This window comes from Notothenia rossii, assembly GCF_949606895.1.
Source record: "Notothenia rossii genome assembly, chromosome: 5".
NCBI classification, from domain to species: Eukaryota; Metazoa; Chordata; class Actinopteri; order Perciformes; family Nototheniidae; genus Notothenia; species Notothenia rossii.
The window spans coordinates 12,045,492-12,068,898 of NC_136903.1; the positions used below are offsets into that span (position 1 = coordinate 12,045,492).

The 23,407-nt window shown below is 41.5% G+C and overlaps 1 protein-coding gene across 2 annotated transcripts in view; it reads left to right on the forward strand.

The window, feature by feature from the left end:
• The window catches only part of LOC307040570 (A disintegrin and metalloproteinase with thrombospondin motifs 20), an 82,834-nt gene extending 69,984 nt beyond the window's left edge, over positions 1 to 12,850 (forward strand). For both annotated transcript variants that reach the window (XM_079683536.1, XM_079683537.1), the window contains 11 exons: positions 505 to 672; positions 3,844 to 4,017; positions 4,828 to 4,998; positions 6,104 to 6,310; positions 6,484 to 6,613; positions 7,391 to 7,485; positions 7,574 to 7,668; positions 7,839 to 7,972; positions 9,627 to 9,718; positions 10,017 to 10,121; positions 10,385 to 12,850. In XM_079683536.1, the coding sequence (XP_079539662.1) occupies positions 505 to 672; positions 3,844 to 4,017; positions 4,828 to 4,998; positions 6,104 to 6,310; positions 6,484 to 6,613; positions 7,391 to 7,485; positions 7,574 to 7,668; positions 7,839 to 7,972; positions 9,627 to 9,718; positions 10,017 to 10,121; positions 10,385 to 10,474 (1,461 nt within the window). In that variant the 3' untranslated portion in view covers positions 10,475 to 12,850. The remainder of the gene's footprint in view (positions 1 to 504; positions 673 to 3,843; positions 4,018 to 4,827; positions 4,999 to 6,103; positions 6,311 to 6,483; positions 6,614 to 7,390; positions 7,486 to 7,573; positions 7,669 to 7,838; positions 7,973 to 9,626; positions 9,719 to 10,016; positions 10,122 to 10,384) is intronic.
• The last annotated feature ends 10,557 nt before the right edge of the window (positions 12,851 to 23,407 follow it).

Genomic DNA, 23,407 nt, shown 5'->3' on the forward strand with positions numbered 1-23,407 from the left:
GCGTGTCTGGATTTGATTCAACGAGTTTTATCTCCTTCTTGTTTGCTTTCTAGCTTTCCTTAAGTATTTCTGGGTTCCTTATTCGTACCAGATGACTGTCTCTCCGTGTGCATGCATTTACTCTCCATCTTTTCTTCCTCCTGCCTCAGCCTCTGCCTTTCACAGCAGCTCTAAAAGTAATTCCTCTGTTTACAGGTTAAATAGCTGGCTGCATTCCAACGTCGTTTGAGTGTTTGACAAAAGCTTTTGGTGAAATCCATTTAAGTTGCTCAGTTAAATTTGTTTGCAGTGAGTTCACTTGGCCATGACATGCAACAAGGAAGCTGTTGGGGGCAGCAAGTGCTACTTTGTCAAGGGTCTAAATGGTCCATAAGTACCTAGAAAAACGTTTTGTTTGAATGAATGTTGACGTAGAAGAGATCGAGATCTTTCATCTTCAACAGCACTGTTCTAATATGCCCCTTTTTCTCCACCCTTCCCCCCTCTCTCCACTTCCCTCTCCAGTGTTCAGTGAGTTGCGGTCGGGGGACCAAGCAGCGGGAGATAGCCTGTGTTTATCAGAACCAAACCAAAATAGAGGAAGAACACTGCGGTCATCTCCCTCGGCCGCGGACAGAGAAGGCCTGTCGGGCGCAGGGATGCCCCAGCTGGAAGGCCAACAGGTGGAGGGAGGTATGTTTACACTTCTAGCCATCTCCCAGGCTCCCTCTGAGGGACTGTGCTAACAGTTACTGCTGAGACACAAGCACAAACACAGCAGAAGGTTTCCCAGAGGCTGCATATAGGACATCACACCAATCACCACTCGGTTTATTCTTGGGCAAGAGTTATGTTTCATTTCCACTAGTGTGAACTAAACACTGGCTGGATTTGTTAAAGTGTTTATGTAGGGAGCTTCACATTAACAACAGTCAGGTTTAAGATGGCCGGACACAGCGTTGAAATAGTTGTGTAAGGTTTTATGCTGAGGGAATTCTACTATTGAAGCTTTCATCAGTGTCCAACATGTTTTTCAAGATTCCTGTATGTTGCATGACACCCTCACAAGTGTTTTCATGCAAATCATATTTAATGCACGACATGTGTGCGTTGCTCAACTGACACATTTAAACATGGGAACTGATGCAGCAAATTGTGAATTCCTATACAGATGAAAGCATGGCGTTAAGAATGATACTCCTCTCGAAGCACAGCAGGATTCTGTACCATTGTACACTAGTTAAACCAGACACTCACAGGGCAAAGGTCACACATAGAGAAGTAGCTATGAGGGTGAGGTCATAGTCCTTGTGGAGCCGAGCACGCAACCTCAATATCTGTTAAAGAAGAGTGAAAGGAGGAATGATTTGATATGCTCTCACAGATTACCCTGAGGAACAAGCAAACTGTATTTTCAAAAACAAACAATAAATACAAAGAGCCTGAACAAGTCCTCTCTTAAACCTGCAATATCAGGTTATTATTATTTTCCAATAAGATTATAGTGGCGAAGGTTTGTGTAATCTATTTTCTGTCACCTCTTGGTGTTTCCCGATCAATCATTTTGATTAATTCTTAGATATTAAAAAAAATCTCCTGTTTTAAAAGTCGACCATATCACTCTCCCTTTCTGAGTTGAATCCCAAAAGGCCTTCCAGACCCACGTCCTCCTCCTAACATAAGACTCCTACCACTCCCCGCTCTTTGAGGGTGTCCTCCCCCCCCTCCCACCCTCTCTCTCGTACTGGTGTCTGGAAGCAATCATCTTCCTCCGCATACCACCAGCAACCATGAAATCCTCAACTAGAGCATAAAGACATGTTTTATATCCATGCATGTGACAACTTTGAAACCTCAGCACCCACTGTTTTAGTTATTCCCAGCTCGCCGGCCCTCTCACTCACCTCACAGTTGAGGTGTAATGGGCAACATGTTAGAAGATTTGGGGGTTTGTAATGCTGTGCACACACATGTCCATTGAAATATTTTTCAGTTTTCGTATCTGCCTCTACCCTAATGCAATGCAGGTGAATGGAAATGTGTTTGTATGGCATGAAATACACATAAAGTACACATTCGAACACATAAACATCCATCCATTTACTGGATAGTCCAAATAATTGGGTCTATATTTTGTGGTTGAAAGTAGTAATGTAATATTTCAATGCTGGCAGTAGCACAAATAACCTTCAATTACCATCAGTGGGTGCAACCCCAAATGATATTTATGGCTAGATATCAATAGACAGAAGTCAGAAAACATGGCTAGGTATTTGGGTGAACAGACCCTTTAAAGTCTGGTGAGGCTCACTCAGCTCTACTGTGAAATCATAATATAGTGCTCCTTTAGTTTCCCCAGCACCTGAAAGACAGACCGCAGGTTTTTGGCACGAAAACAGAATCCGGTTGCGAGTATAATCATTTTAACAGCAGGTTTTATTTTGTAAGATTTAAAAAAAAAAAAAGCCATTTTATTTATTTGAAGGTCAGATTTCCTGTGGTGCTTTTTGTTCTCTTTCCAAACTCAAGACCTTGACCCCTTCAGACTCCACCACACACTCTTTAATGATAACACACAATTGCAGCGAGAGACTAACAACACAGATACATCTGGACGTTTTTGGGGAACTTGATACTCGCTGTACAGCACACAGATTCTCTGAGTGTGTGAAATCGCTGAGGCCTGGCACAGTTCTTTGAGGTCTGTAGGAGACGTGGAGGGAAATCAGGCTGATCAGCTCAAGCCTTACAGAGTGCTCCCTCAGTATGCAGGTATGCTTCTCAAAGCACATCAAAGAGATGTTTCAGATAGACCTTTGTGTGACCCCAGATATACTTCTTACACGGAAGCGACAAACTGGCTTTGGACTTATTAATAAGTACATCATTTCGGGGGGCATCAAAGCAGTGAATCTGACACTGAAGTCCAAGCAAACATTTTCAATTATTGCCACATAAAAGAAAGTCTATGGAACTTTTGAAGCAATTTCTCTCTTGAAAATGACAACTTGAAATCTTAAGCAATACAACGGAAGCTTACTTAATTAAAAACACTCAGTGGTTTGTTGTTGCAGATCTTTTTGGTTTGTTATGAACAGAAGCTTATAGTTACATTACTGAGTTAGTTTACTGCCTTTTTTACTTTATTCAAGCACACCCCAGATTTCAGTAGAAAACATATCCCATTCCACACTGGATTTATTGCCCATTCATTTCATGAAAAGATGCTAACCCATCTGCAGATTCATGTCTTTCCTTAAGCTTCTTAAACCATACCAACAACAATTTTAGTTGTTCATGACATTCTAAATACTAAGATTAATATGTGTGCTTGTTGGCAGTTACATACTGTCTTTAATAATTTGGGTAAATTAGTAAATTGCTTTCGGGCAACAGAGGATTTTTCTTGTTGCAGTGTCGTTGTAAGCCACTGGGATACATATGGGGCAAATACAGCAGCGGAGGCCAACACCCCGAGATTTAACAATTGTATTTGTCAAACTACAAAAACAGTGGATTGTACGTAATTCATGTCGTTTGCCTTAATGTTAATCAGACCCCATTTAACCCCGTCTTTAAGTTTTCAATTGCAGACTTTCTGTGAACAACTCAGTCTCCAAGTGCACTCCTCATGAGGGGAAAACTGTAGTTAATGTGTGCCATCAGTGGAGTGTTACTATAAAATTGGTCCCATGAAAGAAATGAGGTTGGAATGCCATGAAAATAAAACCTCTTACTACCGGTATATGTGTGGCTGTGTACAGAGCAGTATGAGGAGCACAGGAGCACACATGTATGTCATTTACAAGTGTCGCTTTCTGCTTTTTTCTCACCAAGATGTTTCTCCTGTGTCTGCTTTCCTAGTGCTCCGTCACTTGTGGAGTGGGATCTCAGAACCGAGATGTTTACTGCAGACTGAAAGGCACTGGGCGAGTCAGAGAGGATCTATGTGATGCTCAGCAGCGTCTTGCCATTGTCCGGCCATGCCAAGCTGCAGAATGCACACGTTACACTTGGGTCGCTGGTGAATGGAAAGACGTAAGTACAGACTCATTCCTTCTCTCTCTTCCTATTTACAAGTCTCCCATGAGCAGATGTCTAACCACCCCATTAAGCTTTTTATTGGCTGAGAACTCAGCTCTTTCTTCCTCTGCACCGTTAAAAGGAAGACCTGCAAGAACCCTTACTCTCTCACATCTATCGTGTGGGCTTTAGTGATAACATCAGTCGGTAAAATCACATCAAACCACCAAGTACCGATGGCCATCTTGGCTTTTGTCCTGCTGAATATCACGGTTCTGTGTCACGCTAGCAGACGGCCTTTTGCTTTGCTCATCTTTCTTTAATGTCCCGGGCTTTGTCCTCGAAAGTGAGGCATAAAGAGGGGCACCATGTAGGGAGATAGCGCCGTGTCCTCCTGCTGCAGAATGTTTGCAGTGTTCAAATTCCTGTCTGTGTTGCCTCGAGAGCTCACAGCCTTGTTTCTTTTACAGTTTAGCCCTGAAGATCCTCACACAGCTGACTATTTAGATACATTCGTTTTAAGATTCTGGCCAAAATCATTACTTTTAAATGTTCCTATTAAACAGTACTGGGCCTGAGAGAAATAACTTTATCTTTTATATTCAACCACAGCACATGTTTGGTAGTCTGCTTCTTGAGAGCTAATGTTGCAGACAATTCATTTCCCTAAACCTTTACATACTAAGGGTGGGGTGTACATTTGGAAAGCTAAAGAGGCAGGAGTATGAGAAGTCAATGATGATGTTGTTGCTGAAAGTACAACACTGCCCCCCCTCTGCCAACTCTTCTTCTCTCACTTCCTGACATGTTACGGTTTCCTCTTAGTGCAATGCAACGTGTGGAGAAGGCATGAGAAGCAGGAAGGTGGGGTGCATGGGCGCAGCGATGACCCCCGTCCAGGACGACTACTGTGAGCCATCGTCCCAGCCAGCATCACACCAGGCCTGCAAAGCAGCTCCCTGCCACTACATGTGGACTTCAGGGCAATGGTCACAGGTAAGAATAAAGAATGAGTTTTGTTCTGATAAAAATACACAGCTAATAAAGATGCTGAGTGGAAAATGCTCATCGTAAAATCTGTAAAGTTTGCATTTCTTTAAGGCAAGGCAAGGCAAGTTTATTTATAGAGCACCTTTCAACACAAGGCAATTCAAGGTGCTTTACAAAAATGAAAGACATTCAGACAAAGGCATTTAAAAACAGTCATTAAAAAGAAAAGATGATAAAAGAAACATTAAAAGAAAAAATACATTAATAAAAAGCACATGAATAAAAAACCAATCAACAGCACAAAACGACCAACGTATTTAATTTAAAAGGCTATAAAACAAAGAAAAGCAGCAAATCCTCACATTTGAGAAGCTGTTACTTTTTAGGTTGCATAAGTTCTCCAACCTTTTAGTTATCATTTTAGAACCCACTTGAGTAGCAGAAAACGTTCACAATGCAGAACACAGGGCTGTTTTTCATAGCTCATAAAAAAGTTGACATTTTGGAAAATCTAAGGTTAACACAGGATAGCGAGCGATACAGACTTAAAGGTGGGGTAGGTCATTTTGGAGAAACCAGCTTGAGTGCGCTAGAATTAGAAAATACACAACCGGAACAAATCTGCCACTTCCTTGCAGAGCCCCTCCTCCAACACACACGAATGCGCACACGACCAATGAGGGCACGAGATAAGTTTGCGCACAGATGGAAGGCTGACAGGCAGGTAGGCCATCCAGTTATTTTAGCCAGGCCGGCTCAGATGATTGGTCGTGCTTTTTACAGTACTACGGCTTCCACAGATGACATTTTTTTATGGATTTTTTGTCAAAGCACTTCAGATATTCATTGCTATCGGGATGTTAAGAGCATTCCATGGAATATAACAAAAAGTGTATCTCGAGCCGGTTTCTCAAACTTACCTACCCCATCTCTAATTTTAACATAAATTAGCACCATTCAGGTACGAAAGCATGGACAATGATTCAGGTGATTTATTCTCATTAATAGTACGTCATTCCCACTGAAGACCAGACGAAGACACCAACTTCTATTTTGTATTTTTTGCTCTGTCTTTATTGATAGTCGATGTGTGTATCTGTGTGTTCCTCAGTGCTCGTCCAGCTGTGGTGAGGGGTACCAGCAGCGTATGGTCTCCTGCTCCGTGGTGCCCTCCTCTCAGGCTCTGCGCTCGTATGCTGCTGCCCAGTCCTCCTCCGCCAGCCCCCACTGCCCCGAGCCCCACCCTCCTGGCTCCAGGCCTTGCCTCCTCAGGGACTGCCCGCACACAACCTACTGGAAAGTTGGCCAGTGGAGCAAGGTGAAACAGAAAGTGCTTGTTATGCACTGAGAAATCCCTTCTAGCTAATTGCTTTAAATGACTTGTGCATTCTGTTGATCATTCTCACATGGGGATTTGGATTGGGTTGCTGATAAGTCATTTGTAGTTTTGGGATTAATGCTTTTGTGTGTATTCTTCTGTGTGTATAACAGTGCTCACAGACCTGTGGGGCGGGAGTTATGGAGCGCAGAGTGGAGTGTATGACCTCCAAAGGCCATGCGTCCAAACACTGCCGTCCTTCAGAAAGACCCGAGTTTCAAGCTGCTTGTCGAGACAGAGAATGTGAGTTAACTCCACTCAAAATGTCTACCATCAGATCTATATAGTGCTTACTGCCAACCAGGAATTTCTAATGTGATGGTATTAAATTGCCTGTGCTGTATATGGCAACCCCTACCGTATCTGATTGTGTTTACAGAAACTCAACTTCATGCTTTGTTTCAACACATTCTGTAGAACAGGGACCTCCGCTTCAAGCCTCAATGAGAGATCACTCAGTGAAACAATAAATATACAGTCAGCCGTTTTCAACAAATTGTGAAACGGACAGTCTCAGGACGCCTTAGGGCTGCGTGGAGCCGAGGCAGCCTTCATTGTGGACTTGCAGGCTCTGTAAAACCCAGCAGCATGCCAAAGTGTGTAGGTTCGCTCCCACACATAGGGCTGTTCATTCCCGACTTGGCTTCTGCCAAGTCAGGCACTGCCGAAATTAAAATGATATGCTCGGGTGACAGCCAGTTCTGTGGTCAAGTATTAATGCTAATCAGCTAATCAGTTTGATATGAGCCCTACAGCACTCTGGGAAAACAGAGGAGGAAACACAAATAATGAGACATTTACAACAGCTCTCATTTAAAAAGACGAGAGCCAGGCTTTCTAAAAGTTGGGGTTTGATTTATTAGCTTAAGCAATCTTTCTAGCATGTGTTGACAACAGATTTATTAACATGGTTGCACAAGTAGAGTTTCAAAAGCAGCGGTGAACTTCAGTGTCAAAGTTTCCTGTTTCTCGCTGTTGCACCGAAACCTCAACTTCCTCCTTTCATGTTTCTTCACCCAGGCCAGTCGTTCGCTTCCTGCCGTGAGGTCCAGATGAGACTAGGTGTGAAGATAGATGGGGAGTACTATCTCAAAGTCAAGTCCCGGATCCTACAGGTGTGCATGTTCTGTCCGAAATGCTCCTGCACACATCATGACTCAACCCACAGCCTCTCATGTATTGTCTCAATGTGTTTCGCCTCAGATTTACTGCGCTGAGATGCACACTGATTTCCCCAAGGAGTTTGTGACCTTGCGCAGCGGTCAGACGGACAATTACTCCGAGGTGTACGGGCACAGGTGTGTATGATCGAACCATGACTGAGCGCCATTTCACCTGTCAGGGATTATGTAATATATAAATCAGAAATACAAGTCTGCATTTTACCCCCACGTGTATAAAAATAGGGTCGTCTGAGTGTACTGTTTGTCTTGATTCAATTTGGATGCTTGTTTTGCTTAATACAAAGGTTGCTGAACCCCTTTGAATGTCCGTATAACGGCAGCCGAAGACAGGACTGCGACTGCAGGAACGACTACTCAGCAGCGGGATACACACTTTTCCACAAAGTTCGTCTGGACCTGAGCTCCCTGAGGATAATGAGTGCGTAATTACTGTGCGATTGCCTTACACTGTCTACTGTAATGAGACCACACACCAGTGTTGTTTTAACCCCCAGACACCTCATCCTGTGGCACTTAATACCGACTCGTCCAAATGCGATATGCGTTCCCCACACTGCCTCCGCTGAAGTCAAAATGTTGACCTTTCAGCGTTCCGTGTTCACATCACAAGGCGAGGACCTTGAAACAGGGCCTCTCAGCACAAACACGTGAACATGTGAATAAAGGAATGTGTGCGTGCAACATAGAGACATGCGTGCCTGGTCTGAAGCACAGACAGACAATATGCGATGCTGCCTCGCACATCTTTCCTATTGGCGAGCACACGCATGCCTGCAGTCGCATCAATATCAAACACTTACTCCTAGTACTAGCATGTATACAATCACACATTCACAGACACACGATACACACACACATCTTCAGGCCATATTCCTCTGCTCATTATTACAGTCAGCTCCACCTCCCCTGTTGTGTCCAAGTATGCCTTTGATTAGAGTACGTGGATTAGTGTGTGTGTGCTGAGGGGAAGTTGGATTAGACCATACACACTCATCCTCCCATCCTCCCATCCTCTTGGTCTGGTCCGGGTCCTTACAGCACATGTTGTCCTCCACCCCCCCCCCCTCCCCCTCCCCCTCCTGCATGGTACTCATTTGGCTTTCAGGCAGCTTGAGGAGAGAGCTGAAGGGGAGTTAATGAGTTCAAGCTGAAGGGAAGTATCTCGTAACCTTTATCATCGTTTTATAAAGACAACGTGAAGGGGGGGGGGCAGGAAAAGGTACTGGTCATGGTTTTGATCTGTGACCATGCAGGGTAGGTGGGAATAAACAGGAGAGTATGGGAAACAGATTGAGTCACTGACCTTACTGTGTGTAAGACTGTTGTTCAATTTCATATTGTGAACCCCGCACATAACTGTGTATATTTTGCACATTTACTGTAAGTACAAAACGACCTCTTTAAAATCTGCACAGTGCTCCACTATATCCCAATGCTTCACATATTTTATTTTATTTTTCAAAGTATTTTGCCAAATGATTCTGTAGTTTTTTTGTAAATGTATATTTTATGTAAATATTTCTCTTTATATTTGAATGTTATAATAATTATTAAAATAGTTTATGTAATAGTTGTATACCCGTCTTACAGTTTATCTTCTGTTACTTTGTTTATACAGTATACGCACCATACACACCAAAGGAAATTCCTCGTATGTGTAAACCTATTTATCAATAAACCTGTTTCTGATTCTGATTAAAAATCTACTGTAACAAATGCTTTTATACTGTTTCAGATAGCTGGATTCATAGAAATACATCGTTTCCTAAGCCCCAAGTAAAACATCTCTTATTTTATGTCTTTTCTCTCTTTTTCCCAAAACATTTAACTAGATTAATTACTGTAGTCAAACCTCAAATCTCTTTCCAAAAATGTTTCTTGTGGAAAGGCTTTTAAGAGGCAAAACATCTGGCAATGTGACAGTGACATCAACCCTGCAATGAAATGTAATTGCATAAACTGTAGTTGCTGATGCTCTGTGGTTATTTACCTTAGAGCAGCTGTCTTCACTCTTTGTTTACCTCTGCTGTTGCACATTGTGACTCTAGATGTGTATCTTTGCTGTTTACCAGTCACAGACCTCCAGTTTTCCCAGACTCTTCTTGGTCGACCTGTGCCCTTCGCTACAGCTGGAGATTGTTATAGTGCAGCCAAGTGTCCACAGGTTGGTGAAGTATTTTACATTGTGCCTGAATAGAAAAGGTTTCATTTGGGTTGTATGTTGCCATATGCTTGTGTTGTGGCCTTGAAGCCAAAGAAAAAATACATTTACTACGCATGTACTGCTATAAGGCTTTGGACCTGTTGGGGGAAATGCACTTTTCCAGCTAACAACTTCCAAATACTTTACTTAGGACCACCCATTTTTCAGCCATTGCCACAAATCTTATCCGAAAACATAAATGTTCTTGATCTTCTCTGTTAAATAAAAGCTCAGAAATAAATCAGATTTGTGTTTCCAGGGCCAGTTCAGCATTAATCTGATCGGAACTGGTCTCAAAGTGGCTGAGGCCACCAAGTGGACATCACAGGGCAACTATGTGTCCGTCAAAGTCCACAGATCTGAGGTAAGATGTGATTTATAAAATGGTTTCTTATGTATGCCGTGTGGCTCTAAGGGAAAGTATAATGATATGGATTTGTGCTTCATGTTGGGACTTGACTTATTGGAATGAAATTGTTGCTCTGAAATGTCATCTGAGTTTCCATGTTGTATTTCCGTCTGATTCACCGAAGAGGAATCCCCAGTGGCATTTACGAGGCGTTCATTCTCTGCGTAAAAGGCTGCCCTTTGCCCACTCTTTCCTTTCTCGTTTGTCTTTCTCTGTAGGACGGAGCAAGAATCTACGGCCGCTGCGGTGGCTTCTGTGGGAAGTGCATTCCCCAGGCTCACAACGGCCTACTCCTTCAGGTCCACTGAGGGCCACGCACAGACCAAACCCCTACATCTATCCCGACGACAGGAGCCCGGGAACATTCGATAACAGTGATTTGTTGGACCCTGTCGTCTTCTGGCAGTGTGATGGAGGAGCATTTAACAGCATCTTATAGTAACAGCCCCAGTTCCCAAATGGCAGCTAAAGCATACAAGACACTACGTACTGTGCAGTACTAGAGGGACCACCATAAGGCCCTTCATCCAAACTGACCACCCTGAAGAAGAGCATGCTAACCAAGTTGCAATGGCTACAAAACATGCCTGCGCTTCGGAACCTAAAATGCTTGTTTCTTACACAGGTATGCATCGTACAAAGGGATACAAAACTTTAAATCACTGGGAAAACAACATTTAAAACACAGAACACTTCAAGGAAGAACTTCTCATCTTCTTCTCCCTCTCAAAACTCTGTTTCTTGCAGTTATTCTGTGAAGTGAAGCGTATTCTTTAAAGAAAATGTCTGGTAAAAAACGTTGTAGTATTTCGTCATGAAGTGTTTTGACAGCTACACTGCAAGCCTTTAGTTTCCAGCAATGGTTGAGAAAGTGTACAAATCCATACGCTTTATGTATCTAAGAATCGTTGCAATCTTCTGGTGACAAAGAAGTTTTACAGACAGACACTGAAATAATATGTGAGGGCTGAGTGTAATATGTTCTACTGAGTGAAATCATGATGAAAGATAAGAAATACAAAAACACTGTAATGTTTTTAGACTACTGAAAGAGCTACACTGGAGATTATCTTGGCCTTACGACACGTTTAAAGGAATATTCTGGAATGTTATCAAATGAACTTTATGGTCGAGAGTTATATGAAAAGATTGATACCACTTGCATGTCATTAGATTAGTGACAATCTTCTCATTTGACTCTGGTGAAGTTTATTTCCCAAATTGTCAAACTATTGCTTTGGAGCTGAAGACTTAACAAAAGAGTAAGCTAGCAACTAACTTCTGATGTGACCTGCCTTGTATCAAAGGTCAAACTGAGGAGCCTTGAGATCAACTATAGATCATTTTAGGTTTTAATGTTGTGTATTACTAAAGTCTGTCTGCTGTCATCTGTTGTCGGGTATTTCACAAAACGACTTTAACCTGCAAACACAGTCCCTGACTTCTATAGAGAGAGAGATCAACAAGTGTTTTATCTAGTGTTTAAGTACAGTGTAAATCCTTTCTCTGGCTTTTTTAAACCAAGGGGATTGTTTTATTTGAAATGTTTGTGTTTTCCTTTAACTACGCTACACAGACGAGTTCTCATCTGTAACACCATTAAACAGTATCAGTGGGATGTCTCACCTCACACCCTCCGTTGGGCCTACTGTAGGTACCTGCAAACCCTACCTCTCACAAACATCCATACTCGACTGAGATATGTGTTGTAATATATTTATGTTTGACCATATTTATTCTGTAATGACTGTAGATACGTTTTATGTTTTAAGGTACAATGACTACTACCAACGGGGGAGCAGTTGTCTGATGTGTTTGGTCCTTTGTCTGCTTTGCTTAAAGAGGTATTAGCCTACTACTATTTGTAGTGTATAACCACTAACCTTAAATGAGGACCTTTCGAATGGTGCTTTTGAACTACTGGAATTACCTGGCTTTTGGCTGCAAATGCATGTACTGTAATGGTTCTCATTAATATAGCTGAAAATCTAGCAGGAAGGTATCCAGATATATAAAATATATCAGACAAACCACTGCACGAGAAAATCTGCCCATAACTCATTATGAATGACTTTCACCATGACTACTACAGCGATCAAGTAACCTAACATGATGGTACTCCGATGTTAAGCTTTAACCAAAGTTAGAATATAGACGCAGATTTTTTTTTTCTCTGACATAATGCAGCTTCTTTTGATTTAAGGAACAGCTGAATAAGTAAAAGTAAAAAAATAAGTCAATGAGCAGCTAGAAAACCTTTGGCCATCATTCATTTTTATGATGGGCAATTGTTCTATGAGGTCTGTATCAGAAATGTAAAGAATACTTGATGCACTATGTGCCATACATTTTGTAGAAATGTAATCCTGTTTTTTTTTTGTAATAACCGTTAAGATTTGTAACTTATGATATATATTATGTATTTTTAATATTCATACTTGAATTGTAAACAGTGTGCTAAATATTGAATGGACATTGGTACTGAATAGAAACACAGTGTGCTTGTTTGCTCTGCTTTATCCAAAGATGTTTTTAAAATCATGTGTACCTATACAGTATGTGTGTAGCCTGTATAAAAGAAATGAATGATTGATTCTGGTGCTATGCTTACTAATCATACCTATACTGTAAGTCTTGCTACTATACTAACATGTTAAAAAATAAGTAATAATAAAAAAAATCACAAGTCCATTTCGGTGTATTTATAGCTATGGCTTGCTTGTCTTGAGGGATGGCAAATATTTAAATATGTTTCAACAAGAATAAATCCAATTTAATGGACAAACTGACCTTCATGATACCCAGAGGAGTCCAATGTACTCTGATGAGCCATTGGCATTAATCTGCACCAACGAAAGGTTTTGTTTTTTTGAAAAATATATTAGCAAGTACAGGCTGCCAATGTCATACTTTTTTTTCTTCATTGCGCACCATCATCAGGTTACATTTGAATTTGTATCACACTTTGGTTTATGGCCAAATATCTGCACATTAGAATCTTCCTCCGCTGTAATTTGTGTTTTGCACTCATTTGCAAATATGTGCACAGTAACCTGAATATTGCACACATTGTACAGGCTAAACATAATCAAAGCATTTTTATTTTGAGCATATTTGCATTTGTCTGCATCAGCACTTTGTCTACAGTAGGTACACTCTTAAATATCAGCATGGCTGCCAACTCTACATCTAAACATTAAACATTCCCTCAACATATACTTCACAAACTATAACAACAAAATGTCCTTGATTAACAAGCTGCGCCTGATATAGTTGTTCACACACAAAATAAATCCTCATTAAAAAACATATTTTTGAAATATACAAGAGACATAACATTAAATGACACGTCTACGTCTTAATCATTTCTTTGAGTCTGGAAATGTTTGTAAGTTACATATCAGACAACATCTGGCTTTCAAACCATGCTTGTACGTACATTTCTAAAACATACTTACGGGTAAACACAGACGTTTTCCTCTTATGCTGAATTAAAAACAGCTCTTAAGCGTCAAACTCTGCACCATACATCATTCTGGGAGGTCAAACAACCAAGTGACGTGACAGTAACGAAAACACATTTTTAAACGGAACAGGACGTATTTCCATAACATGACTTTCTAGAGTTCAGTTCCACTTATGGGACACATAAACAGAGCAAATGCCTTTAAATCAATTTCTCACTGAGGTACATATATTGTTGAGTTCTGGAAACAGCTGAAGCTGTCAACTGCCCGATGACTAATCAAATTGTTATGTCAAATCAACGAGTGAGGTAAGTTCCCAGTAAGCTTTGAAAACCACTAAGAGTCGGAAAGTACCATTTTCAAGGAACTATGTCACCAAAATGACTCAGTAATAAAGGTGCAGGTACTTCAGCATAAGGCAAACAGTTTATATACAAGCCACTTTTCCAGGGCTTTTCCAGAGATAACTTTGTACATTAAATGGAAACAGATACTTTGGTCCCTGAAGAACTCCTTTGATTTATTGCCAGAAGCCTGCTTTGGTTCCTAAAATCTAATCCAAGGATTTAGTGGAGTCCTGAAGCACGACAACAAGCCCACTCAAAAGCAGTTTTCTAGTGAAACCAAGCTGTGCGGCTGAGGTCCTTCCACACTTTCCAGGCTGTGGAAAAGGTAAGAGAAAGCTTCCCTGGCCTGTTTGCTGTGAGTGTAAACCAGACATCTTTAATGACTGAGCTGAAAGACACAAACCTGTACAGGGAATCCTCATAAAAGACACTAATGATTGATGTTCACCATGCAGCACAGTCTGCTTTGAGGTAACAGCAGACATTCCAGTGCAATCTGCAGCTGCAAAATGCACCGAGGAGCTTGAATCCACAAACCACTATTCACCTAATTTGCACTGACACACCGGAGCAACACACGCAAACTCTAAGGCAAATTATGTTTTATCTGAGCTGCACCCTAAGTGTTTCTGTGTTCTTGATAGGTTACAATTTAATGTGTACAATGTATATCATTTAGTTTTTTTTTGTTTAAACTGCAAATAAACAACATACAACAGGATAAAACCATACCTGCCTCTTAAAACACATATATGAGACTAACTGGTTAACATTAAGCAAATCTCCTACCCTACTCTCACCCAATAAATCATGTATTTTGTTTAACTGAGCAGACAGGGACCCCTATTGTGCCAAACACGATATTACAGCCCCTGTCCCTGTTGGGCACATCAGCAAGTGTTTTTTTTTTTTGTCCATTTGTTTAATAATTGACTTCCAATATGTTTCAGTTTAGCAGTTGATTGTCAAAAATCGTTTTACAAACAAAAGCTTGTTTAATTAGCTTGTTTTACAATTTTTTTATAGCATCATAATATGTCGAATGGGGTCCACCCCTACTGTGTGTGTGTTTGATGTTTTTATAGGTTTGAAGATAGTATGACTCGGATGTTGATACATCAGCACGTTGTTGTGCAAATACTGAAGGTCTGCCTCATTATGTGTTCTTAGCAGGGACGGATGGAGCCCGTTAAAATGCAGGAAAAGTACGCTTTTTCTGCAGTCATTTAAACATTCTAGATACAAAAATGCAGGCCTATTATGATCTAGTAAGGACTTTAAGGTTGGACATTTGTCATTTTTGCATATGTGTTTGAGAATGTTTTTTAGGTTGAATAATTTAGATCCAGTTTATTTGTCCTTTCTGCTTATTAAACCATCCCTGAAGCGAAAATGTCCCTTTGATAAAAAAAAAAGGGGGAAAAAAAGTTTGATATTTTGACATGTCACAGTAGCAAAAGCTCAGGTTTAAATTCAGAAAAATGACTGGCTTCCATATTTCTACTTTTCATGGAATAGTGCATGGCGTTTTTACTGTCACACTCAATGGGACTAACTGTGTCGTTTATGATGGGGTTCCTCTTGCTTACAAAATCTACACAACATTCGTGCCAAGCTTCATCAGATTGTTTTCTGAAAGTTTTCTCCATGTTTGGTACACTAATGCAATTAATAGTGTTGACTGATGAACTACTGCCTTGGAGAATGTGCCTTTTTCACAGGACGCATAAAGACATGTCATTATGGGAAAGCACAGGTGTTACTGATATCATTAACGATGGCTCCAAGTGCCCCAGTCAGCCCCGACAGTGTTACTGAGAGCCTGCACCAAAAGGTAAATGGAATTCAGACATCCATAATGTAATATTTACACTTGTGCTTTTCTTACTATGACATGGCAAAATTAACTCTGTAAAAGAAAAAACAGTTAATTTGTTGCCTATATTTTAATTAATGAATAAGAGAATTATAATGTTTGTTGAAATGCATTTTACAAGTGATTATTTTAAATATAATAGTTTAGAGTTTAAAACAGTTTTATTAACGCTGATTGAACTGAACTAATGTTTGGTGAACTTTTTGGTGAATATTGTAATGCATCTTGGTTACTCACCAGTAGATGGTAGCAAAGCTTCACACAACCACAGGCTGTCTCACCTGAGTGGAGTTCTCCAACCTCATGCAACATCAAGTGACCTAAGACACAAACCATTTTAATGAATATGTTTTAGTCATTTTTTTATTACAAATACACATGTATTTGATACTGTTCTTTAGTTCCTGTTGTCTGTGCAAGCTGTTCATCCGTCTGCATACGCACAGCTGATCTTCTTGCTTGAACTGTATTCCATGAGGAATAGAATGAAGAGTTTGTGGTAATACATGGAGATAATCTTTTGTTCCAGTTTTTCACATTTCAGATAGCTGTCTGTATGGCTGTCAAAAGAGCAACAAGCAGAACCATCAAACTTCTTAGTTCATCTGTTCTCAAATGTTTTCACAGTGTAGTGCCGAGAGAAGGGAGTCAAAGGCTGTGCATCGAAGGTGCAAAGTTGGCTTTATTAAGCAGGAGAAAACCACATGTTGTTGGGTCGCAGCCCGGGAAGACAAGAGAAAGAAGAAAGGGGAGCACACACTAAAAAAGAAAAGAAAAAGCGAGTGTCCACACGAGGTCGACCGTCTGATCGAACCTCCTCTCAGGCACCAAAAAAAGCTCTTAAGGGTCGTCCTGTCCACGGTCAAAAACAGGTGGGCGAAAATGTGAGGATCCACACAAGGTCAACCAGGCCTGGTCGAACCTCCTATCCGGCACCACTAACAAGGGTTAACAGTCAGATGTTAACACATGGAAGCAGCCAGCCGTTGTTAGCCGTCGTTGTTAGCTGCTAGCCGTTAGCTGTCGTGGTTAGCTGTTAGCCGGTGTTTAACGATAAAATTGTTACTCTTAGAAACAAAATCAATGACCTCTTCCCTTTGACCAGTATAGTGTTATCAACAGCTCCCGGAAACGTAAATTCTAATAATATTACACTAGATAGTAAACTAGAATGCTTTTCAGCCATAAACCTTGAACAATTAAATTCAATGATTCTCTCTTCTAAACCATCAACGTGTATCTTAGACCCGATTCCAACTAAGCTGTTAAAAGAAGTTTTTCCATTAATTAGCACTTCTTTATTAAATATTATGAATATGTCTTTATTATCAGGCTATGTTCCAAAATCATTCAAAGTAGCAGTGATAAAACCGCTTCTTAAAAAGCACAACCTCGATCCAGAGGTTTTAGCCAACTATAGACCTATTTCTAATCTTCCGTTCCTCTCAAAAATTCTTGAGAAAGCAGTCGCAAAACAGCTGTGTGATTACTTAAGAAACTATGATTTATTTGAAGATTTTCAGTCTGGCTTTAGAACACAACATAGCACAGAGACAGCTCTGGTTAAAGTCACAAATGACATTCTAATAGCCTCTGACAAGGGACTTGTCTCTATTCTTGTCTTACTCGATCTTAGTGCTGCATTTGATACTATCGACCATGATATCCTATTGCAAAGACTAGAGCACTTAGTTGGCATACAGGGAACTGCTTTAGGCTGGTTTAGGTCTTATCTATCTGAACGCTCTCAGTTTGTACGTGTCAACGATGAATCTTCCATGCAAACCAAAGTTAGCCATGGAGTGCCACAGGGCTCAGTGCTTGGACCTATTTTGTTCACCCTATATATGCTTCCGTTAGGCAATATTATAAGGAATCATTCTGTAAACTTTCATTGTTATGCGGATGATACTCAACTATATTTATCAATCAAGCCTGATGAAATTAATCATCTAAATAAAATTCAAGACTGCCTCAAGGACTTAAAAACGTGGATGACCTTACATTTTTTGATGTTAAACACGACCAAAACTGAAGTTATTGTACTTGGCCCGAAGAATCTACGAAACAAATTATCTAAAGATATATTAACTATGGATGGCATTAATTTGGCCTCCAGTGAGACTGTAAGGAATCTTGGTGTTATATTTGATCAGGATTTATCCTTTAACGCCCACATAAAATCAATTTCAAGGACCGCCTACTTCCATCTACGTAACATTGCAAAAATCAGGCATATCTTGCCTCAAAACGATGCAGAGAAACTAGTCCATGCATTTGTTACTTCAAGGCTGGATTATTGTAACTCCTTATTATCAGGGTGTACCAAGAAGTCAGTCAAGTCGCTTCAGCTGATTCAAAATGCTGCAGCTCGTGTACTAACCAGAGTTAGGAAAAGGGACCACATTACTCCTGTTCTGGCTGCCTTACACTGGCTCCCTATAGAACACAGGATAGAATTTAAAATTCTTCTTCTCGCCTACAAAGCCCTTAATGGGCAGGCGCCATCTTACCTTAAAGAACTCATTATACCCTATTGTCCTACTAGGGCATTGCGTTCCAAGAATGCAGGGTTGTTGGTTGTTCCTAGAGTCTCTAAAAGTACAATGGGAGCCAGAGCCTTTTCTTATCAAGCTCCACTTTTGTGGAATCAGCTTCCAGTTTGTGTTCGGACGGCAGACACCCTATCCGTTTTTAAGAGTGCGCTTAAGACCTTCCTTTTTGATAAAGCTTATAGTTATGGCTGATTAGATTCAGCCCCTAGTTTTGCTGATATAGGCTTAGTTTGTCGGGGGACATCTTACTTCTTCCTTCTCTCTGTCTATACCTGTGTACTCTCATGTTCCGATTAACCCAGCTTCCCCAAATTTCTTTCTTTTTGGTGTCTATATACGCCGGGATCCGGAGTCATGGATGATCCTGCGGTCCTGTGTCATGGATTGCGAGTCCTGGATCTTGAGTCGTGGCTGCGGTCCTGGATCATAAGTCCTGGATGGATATCCTCGTGGATTCATCTTCTTATTATACACACATGCATTTCAAAACATTTGGACTACCTATGTTGCAAATGTATTATCTTTTCAATTTACACACGGCATCTATTGCACGTCTGTCCGTCCTGGGAGAGGGATCCCTCCTCTGTTGCTCTCCCTGAGGTTTCTCCCATTTTTCCCTTTAAACTGTGGGGTTTTCTCTGGAAGTTTTTCCTTGTACGATGTGAGGGTCTAAGGACAGAGGGTGTCGTATTGTCATACTGATATTCTGTACAAACTGTGAAGTCCACTGAGACAAATGTAACATTTGTGATATTGGGCTATATAAATAAACATTGATTGATTGATTGATTGATTGACGGCCGCTAGCTGTAAGCCTGTAGCCGTTAGTCGATGTCGTCGGCCTCGGAGCCTCTGCTAGGCGGCGTGCCACCACCAGGGAAGGTGCCGCTGCGTGTAGTGGCCAGCACCCCAGGGGTAGATCGCCGGGCGGCCATAAAGAAATGGTCAGCTTCTTCGGCTAAAGCGCGGGGCTCCACACTAGCCGTGTTACCGAGCGCAGCCGCATGTCCCGAAGAAACAGCTCCATGAAAAAGAAGTCGGGTTCTTCCGTAGGTCGTGTATCGTCTCCATGTGGTCGGAAGGCTTGCTGTCTCCCAGTGCCGAAACGATGTGGGAATGGCGAATCGGCCATTCCGCGGAGGGCGCACCGAGCCTCAGTCCGTGTGCAGGAGGCAGCCACCGACGTCTCCAAAAATCTCCGGCAGTTTGCGAAAAACGGCGTTTCTAGCCATGTTCGGTCTAGTCTCGGAAACTTCTGCGAGACTTATGTCAGGGTCACCAGTGCCGAGAGAAGGGAGTCAAAGACGGTGCATCGAAGGTGCAAAGTTGGCTTTATTAAGCAGGCAAAAACCCGAAAACCACATATTGTCAGGTAACAGCCCGGGAAGACAAGAGAAAGAAGAGAGCGGCGGCACACACTAAGTAGTCAACATCATATGTGTCCGTGTGGAAAAAATACCCCCAACCTGTAGTTCCATGAGTGAATTATGTAACATGAGTAAATTAGTGATCACTACAATAGCCAACATTGTTTCAGTAGGAGGTAAACTCAAATCCTTACCTCACACATACACACCTCCTATTGCTTCACATAATAACCCATCCATTCTATTGTAGAAAAATGAGGCGCTTTCACACCAAGTACTTTGCCGTAGTTAGTTCTCTAAAGAGCAGATCGCGTTCATACCGTAATAAATCCCTGGGAGGATTAGTCAAATGAGACGCTGACGTCACTTCTTCTTCTGCTATTGGTTTACTGGCAGGCTGCAAACAACTTCAAGGCGTATACTGCCACCCGAAGTTCCCGGCTGGAAGTCCCCGGAGTTGGGGACTGTCTGAACGCCGACACCTCCTCATCTCCACCGCTCCACCGCTCCCATGTTTTCTTTTGTGTTGCCATAAATTAGTCTCTCTGCGTTTGTGCGCTGGGCTAATGCTAATGCTGCTAATTCGAGGATAATAAAATGGCCGCTTCACAAAACTTTTTGGGACGTTTACGGGGCGTGGTTTGCAATCCGCCCAGCCAATCAGAAATGGGAACCTTTTTCTCCCATGAAAGTACCTGCTCTCTAGCAGGTGGTGAAAAGGTTCTCATGAACTAAGTTCTAGTCCCGGATTTTTTTGGTGTGAACGCACATTTTCGGAACTATATCGGAACTATACTGGGAAAAGTACTCTAGCACATAGCGCCTATGGATTTCGTATTTTATTCTCTGTGTCTGCTATAACATCCATGCAAACCACACAAAATTAACACAATATCTCCCCAGCCAACTGGGCTATCAGTAGTTTGGGGTAGAAGCCTTGGCACTTTGCCTCTCAGGCTTTATACACCGAACCGTCAGCCTGGCTGCCAGGACTTTTGAAGGAAATTGTGTCAGCTTTGACTTTAACTAGCTGAGACTGAATGAGGTCATTTTTAGGTATTGTGTTACATGGCTTGACTGTCCATTTTGTAACAGCTGCATGCGATGTGTGGCCGACTGCAGCCTCGGTCCAAAGCTGACCACCTATTCACTGCACAGGGCCGGTGGTTTGCTGTCAGATAGACACAGTCCAACTGGAGGAGGTATGAAGGGGGTGGGGGTTGGTGTTGGACCCCTGGGGTCTGGATGTATGTGCCAACAGCCCATGTGCACATGTGGTGCGATGAAAAATTTACTGGCATTGTTTGATCCATGAATGTGAGACTCTGGTGTGAATCACAAATAGGACTGTTAGTGAACAGACAGTCATAAAAAGATTTCCATATCTGCTCAGGGATGTTTGTTTTAACTCAGGAGGCAGGATATCTAACAATTTGAAGCTATTATTGACTATATTTGTTCGACAAAAGGAGCTGTAATTCTCAAGGCGAACAAAGCAAAATAGTCATAAAAGCCTGCTGACAGTCATTTAGGTAATGCACACATTATGACCAGTGGCAATGTTTTTGTTGCAGAAAATACTTTCCCATTGTAAAACTTTAGGCTGTTAAGCAGCCTGGAAAATGTTGCCCCATGTCAGCATAGTTAGGATGAATGAGGCAAAGGCCAGACACGGGAATGGCTGGTGGCCAGTCTTTTGTGTGTGTAAGGCTAGATACTGGATAACAAGAGGGGAGGGGGGCTAATTATTTTTAACAGCTTAACACTCCAATCAAATGAGCTTTCTGGAGATTTTTACACTCTGTTGTGGCTCACGTCACCAGGGTATATTAAACCTCTTAACAGAATGTCGCCTTTGTTCGACTGCATTTCACACTAACAAGAGGCCTGTGGGGTTTATACAGGACAATCCAGTGACACACACATGATGACACAAACGATAGAACATACAAGCAACAGATATCCTAAAAAAAAACATTTTCTTTCTTATGGCTCCAGGAGTTTTGGGTTTGTTGTACTGCGTGCGAGAAGCAAGCGACACGCTGTATTTATTCAGTGGAAAAATGTGCAGAGCTTATGAAAAAGACGTTAGCGGTCATGGGGGAATTCTTGTCAAGGTAGCTCAGAATAGATTATGGCTTTTTTTTATACTCAATTGTTTTCTTGCTGCAAAGGAACAGGCCTTTTTCAAACTAGAGCCAAACAGAGCTGTTCCTCAAAGACCGAGAACTCGCCTCAAAAACTCAAAATGATTGATTGACAATTTAAAAATGACAGTTTGTCCTTGAATTCCTTTTTGTCAAACAAGCCTATACTGTATTAAATCGTTCTTTATGTGTACAACAATCCTTCAAATATTGTAAATCTTAACAGTGTTTTCTGTACTTTGTCACTTTTTAAATATTCAAGTTTAGTTTATTGCAGATAACATTTAAAACATGAAATGAAAAATATTCTTGCTTGTTTTTAGGATATTATATCAAAGGATATCAACAGCGTACGTGCCTTTCTTCACGTAAGCTAAGAATGGCACTGTTTTTCTCGGCGAAATTTCACTACTTCTACAAAAATACCTAAAATGGTAAATAGATTGAGAAATAAAAATAGTGGAAGCAGAGAGAGCAAAGCGTGTATCAGCCTGATCTCACAGTGGTAGGTAAGGCCATTTGGAAGTGATTTATGTCCCGTTTTGCACTGATCCATAACCCTGCATTTGACGGGGTTAACTTTCATCAATCACTTCTCTGAAGGTCCCACTTTTTTCTCATCGCTTGACTAAGTAATAGGTTATGGGTTCTTGTACCCAAGGGACATGTAGTCTAGCCCTCCTTTGTCAAAGGAAGATACCATCTCCGGACAAGAGAAAAATGGGAAATTCTTAGACACTTTGGGTTGAGCGCTCTCTATAACTGGGACTCGATGAAAATAGCTCCTGTTCTGAATATAAATCATATTTTCTCCGCATGTGGGTGTGATCACATTTAACCCACAAGAAAGGCCCACTATTGTCCAGCTATTCATCTTTCAAAAGGCCCTCAAAACCTCAACAGCGTCCTTCCCCCTTCAAAACATCCCCACCCCTCTGTCTACCTGCTCTAATTAAGAGCCGGTCTAACTGCTGCTGCTGCTGCTCTGTGTTGAGCATGTCTTCCTGTCTGGAGTACTGTGTGTGTGTGTGTGTGTGTGTGTGTGTGTGTGTGTGTGTGTGTGTGTGTGTGTGTGTGTGTGTGTGTGTGTGTGTGTGTGTGTGTGTGTGTGTGTGTGTGTGTGTGTGTGTGTGTGTGTGTGTGTGTGTGTGTGTGTGTGTGTGTGTGTGTGTGTGTGTGTGTGTGTGTGTGTGTGTGTGTGTGTGTGTGTGTGCGTCTTTTGTACAAGTGTATTTATTTGATTGTGTATGTGTCCATGCTAGTCTATTAGCATGGCAAAAGGGGCACTCCAGCCAGTCTGTCTGGTGATAGTGCTACTCAAACAGACAAAACCACTTCAATAGGCCGGTACGATAGCCAATGAGAAGCTTTTATCACTCTATAGCCGCCAACAAAGCTCTCCAGTCTCCAGTTGGCATCTGAAGATGTTATAATTAAACAATAGACTAGACTTATATTCAAATGTACTTCAATACTTTAGAG